A 7,561-nucleotide genomic window follows, 5' to 3' on the forward strand; every position below is an offset into this window, starting at 1 on the left:
TCACATAATAATCAAATGCGAACCGACTAGAATACCGACAGCCAGTGGAGGATTTAGTAGGTGGCCAGCTAGGGTGGCCGCCCTAACTAGATTCGTCGGTGAGAATTATTTATTTATTTATTAATAATAGACAAAAAATTTAGGTTATATAAATGGTAGTTCATTTTACTTTCAAACTTCTCTTCAACTTAGTTGGTTAGAACTTTTTTTTATATATTGTAAATTTTGGGTTCGATTCCTTCCCCTCCATTTCATTGTGCAAAATTTTTATTTTTACAATATTTACCAAAATTAATTCCCTAAGGAAATGATTCAAACATATAACTTCTAAAATTAGGATAATTTGAAGCTTAACCATCATGGCAATAGTTAAATTTTGAATCTAAATTTAACAAAATAATATATACTAAGACTTTAGGATACTTCCCCCCCCCCCCCCTTTTTTGGTTTTTGTCGTTTTAAATATTTTATACTTCAATAATTTATAAGATATGACTTATGAGTATTGAGTTTTAATTTATATGTTATTTGAGAATTTGTCTACTGTGAATTATGATATTAAAAATTAATTTAAGTATCGTGAAACGTGAATATGTGATTCATGAAAATTGAAAATGAGAAATTGGGGAATTTATAATTTATGATGAATTGGTGTTGAGAATTGGAAATTGAAACTTTAATTATATTTTAAAATTAAATTTAATTACGTTTAATTTTTAATTAACGTTCAATTCTTATACTAATTATGGAATGATTTTTTCAACTGAATTTCAATCTAGTTCTTATAGTGGTGTATCTAAACTCCCAACTAATTTTAGTCAAGCAAACGATTTATTAAGCATTGATAACACAAAGAAATCTTATGTATCATGTAATTTATATTATTTTAGATTGTGTGGAAATATAATATGATATAAATATACAATTTTTACATTTTAGTATATTTACATACAGATCGAAGAATTTTTAATATTATTTAATTTAATATTAATAAACGATATCGTTATACAGCCGTTGATTATCAACAATCAACGGTCAACGATTAACAGTCGCCCTAGCAGAGTCGCAATCCTACATTCGCCCCTGCCAAGAGCTCGCTCAAAATTAGCATAAGGAAAGAAGGATTATACATAAACCAAAAAACCTGGAAGCAGGAACCAAAATTTCAAATTAATCTTTGCACGAAGAACACAAATTATAGACTTATAAACTAAAACTCCAACGGAGGAAGTCGATGGCAGTCCATGGCACAGCGGATGGCAGCTCACAGCAACTCACAAGTTCACAGCGCCTAGAGAGAATAAAAGAAATGGAGGAAATTGGGTGAAAATTGAAATCAATTCCCGTGACAGAAAATTTCATAAGTAAGAGATTACCTATCATCTATTTCCAAAGTAAGAAAAAAGGTTACAAGTTCCAAAAATCTGATATTTATTAAAATATATTTATGATTTATTTAATTAATTATATATTTTAATAATTAAATATATTAAGGTCACATTTCTATACAAGTTGATCACAAATTCACAAATTTAGTTAGCTACATATTATTTTTGGACACAAATCAAAGTTTTTATATGTCATAAATTCTTTTATGGTCACAATTTAAAAATTTTATAAGTCACGGTTTGTTCATCGATCATGGATAAAAATTTTATACGTCACAATTTTATTTATTAGTCACAGACCACACATATTATAAGTCACAATTTATTAAACAGTCACAAATTAACAATTTTATAGGTCACATGTTATTTCTTGGTCACAATTCCTTTTTCTTATTGATCACATGTTGTTTATTGATCACAAATTAAATCATTTGTGATCGCCACCAACACTTGTGACAACTACTGCCGCCTGCAACATTGATGTCGCAACTGCCATCACAAAAACCACCGCCACCATCTCCCGGCAGCCCTGTCATCTCAAAACACCGCAACGAGCACCACCTTACCACCAATAAACCAATTAGAAAATCCCAACACCCCACAAAATCGCCAACAGACCAAATGGAGGCTCCACCACCATCAAAACCAGCGCGGCGCCTCCACCACCACCACAACATCACACCTCTCTATACACATAGATCAAGATCTAACCATGATCGGAGTTGTAGCAGCTACAAATTAGCGCTATGCGACGTGTACAGATCTAGGCAACTCCATCCGATCGCTCCGATGCTGAGCCTCAATGCCCGAGGTGTCATAGCAGAACAACCCCAAACTTTCACATCCACCACAAATCCACAATTCCACCCCACTCAACCACAAATTCACCACGTCCCCATGAGCAACGACAGCACTATGCGATGACGAATCTGGTCATCATAGTCGCTCGCTGGAGAAACGATGGGAAGGGAATGAGAGGGGGAGAGAGGACGCAGAGAGGGAATATATTTTAGGGTAGGGTGATTTTAGGAAGTGGAAATGGATTTTAATTTTATAACTTTATTATTAATATTTAAAAAATGTCATGATTATTTGATTATTTGATTTTTGAATTTAAAAACTTTAAATCTTAACTTTGAATTAATAATTTGAAACCTCTACTTCTTGTAAACCAACATCTGAATTTGGGCAATGGCTAATGGGCCTTATGTTATTAAAAAATGGGGGCCCAAAACAATTTCAGCCCACTACTTTGAAATTAAAAAGGCCCAAACTAATTTCAATTCTTTTTCTTCATTTTGTCCCTGCGCCATTTCATAGACAGTCGTCAAATCTATGGCAATTTCGGCGGAGCCAGGATGACCAGCTGCGCAAGCTCACTGGGTGCTGGCTCCACCACGCATAGTGGTCCAATTGTAATATGATATGTTTGGAAGAGTTTTACTTATTTATTCTTTTGTTTTAAGCAAAAGCCCAATTTAATTAGTATAGACTTTTGACATTTAAAATAGGAAAAATTACCTAGAAACCTAGGTTTAAATATCCCTTTTCAGTACCAAGGGGGGTTAACTTTAAATTTCAAAACTCAAGTGCTAATTAAATTTTAATAATTATAATCAATAAAAAAATTAGTTAAACCTATTTTACATACCATCCACCCTCACAACTTCCATTTCATCACCAATTTAAACCCTAACTATGTCTATCATCTTCTCTCCTCTTACTTCTCTCTACCAACTAACCTACTCATCCCTCAACCATAATCCCTAGCAGCATTGGAAGCTTCACTGTGCCAACAACATCATCGTTGTCGAAAACGGTGACTCATAGAGCTGAAACAGGCTGCGATTTCGACGATACTTCCAGTAGCAGAGGCAGTGGCGGTGATGCATGACGTAGCAGCAGCACCGTCGAAAGCTACACCAGCAGTGTGGCATACATCCGGCAATGCCACTATATTTTTCGGTGCCTCTGCAAATGCTATTTCAGTGTCGACGCCTCTACTCCAGCGTCGGTACACACAAATCGCGATGATGCGCTTTTTTGTCGACGCCTCATCTTCGTGGATATGGTGGTATTGATGACGTGGATGGTGGTGGATTTGGTGGCCACGACAGGGGTAGAGGTGGCGACGACGACTTTTTTGTACATTGTCGATGTGCAATAGTGAGGAGGTAGTTGTGGTGATTTGTAGATACAAGCCGTGGTAATGGTGCAATGGAGGTGGTTTTGAGGCGATGGTTTTGTTGGATATGGTGGTGATTGATTTCTGTTGGTGGTAGTGACGGTGGATATGTCGGTTGGGGGCGGTTTTGTTGAATATGGTGGTGGTGGTCTTTGTCACCGTGCTTGGATAGGTTGTATTGGTGGTGGTGTGGTGCGCTGTGGTGCCAATGGTTTCTTTTGATGGTAGCACATGTGGTTCTGGTGAGGTTGTGTTTGCCAATGTTGGAAATGGTGGTGAGTAACCAAATCTATCTTTGTTGTGACCGTCTGTGACCATATTTGTGTTAACTGTGACTATATGTGACTTGATTATATATAGTTACAAATCAGAGTATTCTGGTCACAGACAGTTACAATGAGGATAAATTTGATCATGAACACATAAGGTCACAGTTCATACGTTACGGGTTACAATTCACCATTAAGGTCACAAGTACATTGGTAACAAGTTTCAACTCACATGTCATAGTCTTTTATAGAAGTCACAAATTAGTATAAACGGATCACAAATCAATATTAACAGGTTACATTTCGTTTTGTAGAAGTCACAGATCCAATTTATAGGTCACAAAATTTATGTTACGAGTCACAGGTAACAAATCACAGTTAAAAATTATATTTTATATATCACAATGTACGTAGGTCACAAGTTATTGTTCAAAAAAAGGAAAAAAAAAAGAATTTATGAATTTAATATATTTAATTACAAAAATATTTTTGATTAATTATTTCATAATTAAAATATTAATAGCATCTGATTTTTTATTTTTTAATTTTGAAATTAATTACATGCATATTCATCTCACTTAATTAGGTCACGAATCTAATAAAATTAGTTATAAATCATTGTCAAAATAAAAATAAAAGAGAGAGGCACATCGTCAGTTGCCAGAATGGTCGTCAGAGTCGTCGTCGGAGAGATTGCTGGAGGCAGTCGATATTGTTGTCGGAAGTGGGTTCACCGGAGAAGTGGCCGGAGGTATCGCCGGAGAAGTCGCTGACGGTGGTGGGGTTGCCGGAGGTGGGATGGGGTGGAGAGAGAAAAAGAACGGTTTGAATTTAAATTTTAAAATTTGGTGGGGTGGGGCAGGGTAGGTAGATTGATTATATTATATTACTATTAAATATTGAATAATTACATTTATTACCTGATTTGTGCAAAATTTTGAGAAGTTTGTTAGTTTTGAAATATGAATTTATATGCAGGACTTATGTGGTATTCCCTTTAAAATAATACCTTTTATTGAGCTTATTGTGAGCAATGCTAAAATATTTTCTAAGAGTGCACCACATTCACGATTCATCAACATGTCATCGCAACGTAAATTATTGGCCCAAATACACCGAAGGTCACTCAACTTTGAGCAAGGTATATTTAGGTCATTCATTTTTCAATTAGTGCAATCAAATTATCTAATTTCGATTTGCTAATTTTTAATTTGGTGCAATTAACTCTCCGTATTTTCTGATTTGCTTGCAGATTTGGTCACTTTGTCAATTATTGTCCCTTTAACCAACGAAATAGCTAGCATCAATGTTAAAATAATGAGTGCTGAGACGGAAAAACGCGCCTTAAGTTTATATATATATATATAACACAATAATGTTAGGCATTTTTCTATAGGCTCAAACATTTCAATTTGAACAAAGAAAACTGTTTGGGCATATTGATTGTTCAATTTTTAAGCGTTGAAACACATTATAAAATAATAAATTTATATTTACTTCGAATTAGTAATAAAAAAATTAAAAAAGTCTATCTTTATGGTAGTTTACAATTTGGGAGTGTACTTCATATATTCATTTTATTGCATCCAATTCGACTTTGAATGACCCTTCACCTTTTTCGAGTCCATGTCTCGATTTTCATTATATTAATTAAAATCAAAACTTATTCTGCTGAAAAATAAAGAGAACACTGTAGATTAATGTTTGTATCTAATTCAGCATTTTGTTCGTATATTGCTATCTAATGCTGCATACCAAGTATGCAATTGGAGAATTTCAAACTTCTCCAACAAGAAAAAACATAAAACTAGGTATATCATATAAGCATGAAAACAAAACACATCTAAGGAAAAAAGGGAAGGAAAACTATAGGTGCACACTAATTTCGAATAAATATATTTCCACAGGGTTCATAATTGCCAAAAATAAATTCGCTTAATCCAACATCCACATCCATTTAAGCTCTTATTCAGCAAAGGGAGAAAAAGGTACTTCTAACAATTCTACAATCATCACGAAGCTACCATGGCAAGAACATTCATGGTCATAAATAGGGCGCGTATGAAAGATTTAACTAAGCCTGCCAAGAATCAAATTTCTCCATAACATTAAACATTGCAGTCGAACTACTTAAGCCAACTCCTCAGTCAGCTCTAGACTGGCCAGCTCGTGAAGACAAAATAATTCCAACGATTAAACCATAAAGGGCTAAAGCTTCAGCGAAGATGAGAATAAGGATCATCCCAACAAAAAGCTTTGGCTGCTGTGCATTAGCCCTGCAAAAGTACGGGTTCTGAGTATGAAGCATAGGCAAATATCAAATAAAACTGAAAACATTTCAATGTGTGCCTCGAGTTCATGTAAAACAATAACAGAAGTAAACGAGTTGGGATTAGCAATGACAATCAACTATATTATTAAGCCCCCAATTATTTCCATACCTTTCCCTTTTTTGGGTTTGTCTATTTGGGAAAAAAAATTGGAGCGCTACCGAGAAATAATGTAACAGACGCTCGTCATAGTGGGTAAATCACAAGAGTTAACATTTTCCTGGCCATAAGCACATGGAAAATGAAGCTACGCAGTTTTCTGAATAAATTTCAGAGCACTAGATGGCATCCATATGATTTATATTCTAATACACAACTCCAGAACATCTTTGTGACATGCCAAGAATTTGATTCACCAAAAATTTTCAGAAGGCACAACCAGGAGAAAAATGCTCATCATTATTGACACTCTACCAAACCCTTGAATACTTTATAACTTCAAGAAATGATAATTTATTAACCACTAATCGATAATGTGCAAAAAGAATTGGTTTCCTCCTAACTTAGACAAGCAGCTACTTGAATCAAATGAAGTTCCAAAGAGAATTCCTGAAGCTGTTTTCAATATATTAAGAATAAAGCTCAATAGTTTGTTATTGTTAATTATTATTTGGAAAGAGATGAAAGAAAATACATATCTTAAATTTGTATTTTTGAACATGAGTTCGAACTCATTTTCACCTATCACCTATGATTTTTATTCTTCATTTTAAAAAGCAAAAACTGCATAACAATCAAAGTTATATTCTTATTCATCTAAAAATGAAGAAATACGACTTAAAACTTGGAGGTATGGAAAAACTTCTAATAGTTTTTGATTCAATGAATACTAAGGTCAACTGTGGCTAATAGCAGCCAGGCAAATTTCTGAAATGAAATAATAGTAAAGTAACAACTACTTTTACCACTTAAGCCAGTAATTGGACTAATACTAGCTTACTAAAGCCATATAACAAATAATTGATTGATCATGCCATTAGACCAAGAGCAGAGCACAATTATGTTACAGCAAAACATCATATTACAAGAATAAATACCGCTCAAATATCAGCCCCCCGTTTGGCCCCCATTAATTTTGATTATAATGGGGGAATAAACTTTTTTCTTTTTTTTAATGTGTAATATTATTTTATTGAAGATTGTGTGGTTGAAAATAAGAGAGAGAATTTTAATTTAATTTTATGAGATGTAATGGGAGCCAAACAGGGGCTCAATTAGTGCAAAAAACCAAAAAAATTCTCACAAATAGCAAGACCATGTTAATCAGTAGATGTCTCGTGGCAGAGTTAAAGGGCAAACAAGGAATGAAATTTTAATAAATTCCAGTAAACAATGAATAGCAAAGAATCCCCCCCCCCCCCCCCCCCCCCCCCCCCCCACCACCATTAA

At 34.4% G+C, this 7,561-nt stretch overlaps 1 protein-coding gene across 1 annotated transcript in view; it reads right to left on the minus strand.

Annotated features, from left to right (window-relative positions):
* Positions 1-5,698: 5,698 nt before the first annotated feature.
* Positions 5,699-7,561, minus strand: part of LOC111380592 (V-type proton ATPase 16 kDa proteolipid subunit-like) — a 4,163-nt gene continuing 2,300 nt past the window's right edge. The window contains exon 3 of the mRNA XM_023004196.1: positions 5,699-6,118. Coding sequence (XP_022859964.1) covers positions 5,986-6,118 — 133 coding nt within the window. The 3' untranslated portion in view covers positions 5,699-5,985. The remainder of the gene's footprint in view (positions 6,119-7,561) is intronic.

This window comes from Olea europaea, chromosome 3, assembly GCF_002742605.1.
Source record: "Olea europaea var. sylvestris chromosome 3, O_europaea_v1, whole genome shotgun sequence".
Lineage (NCBI taxonomy): Eukaryota > Viridiplantae > Streptophyta > Magnoliopsida > Lamiales > Oleaceae > Olea > Olea europaea.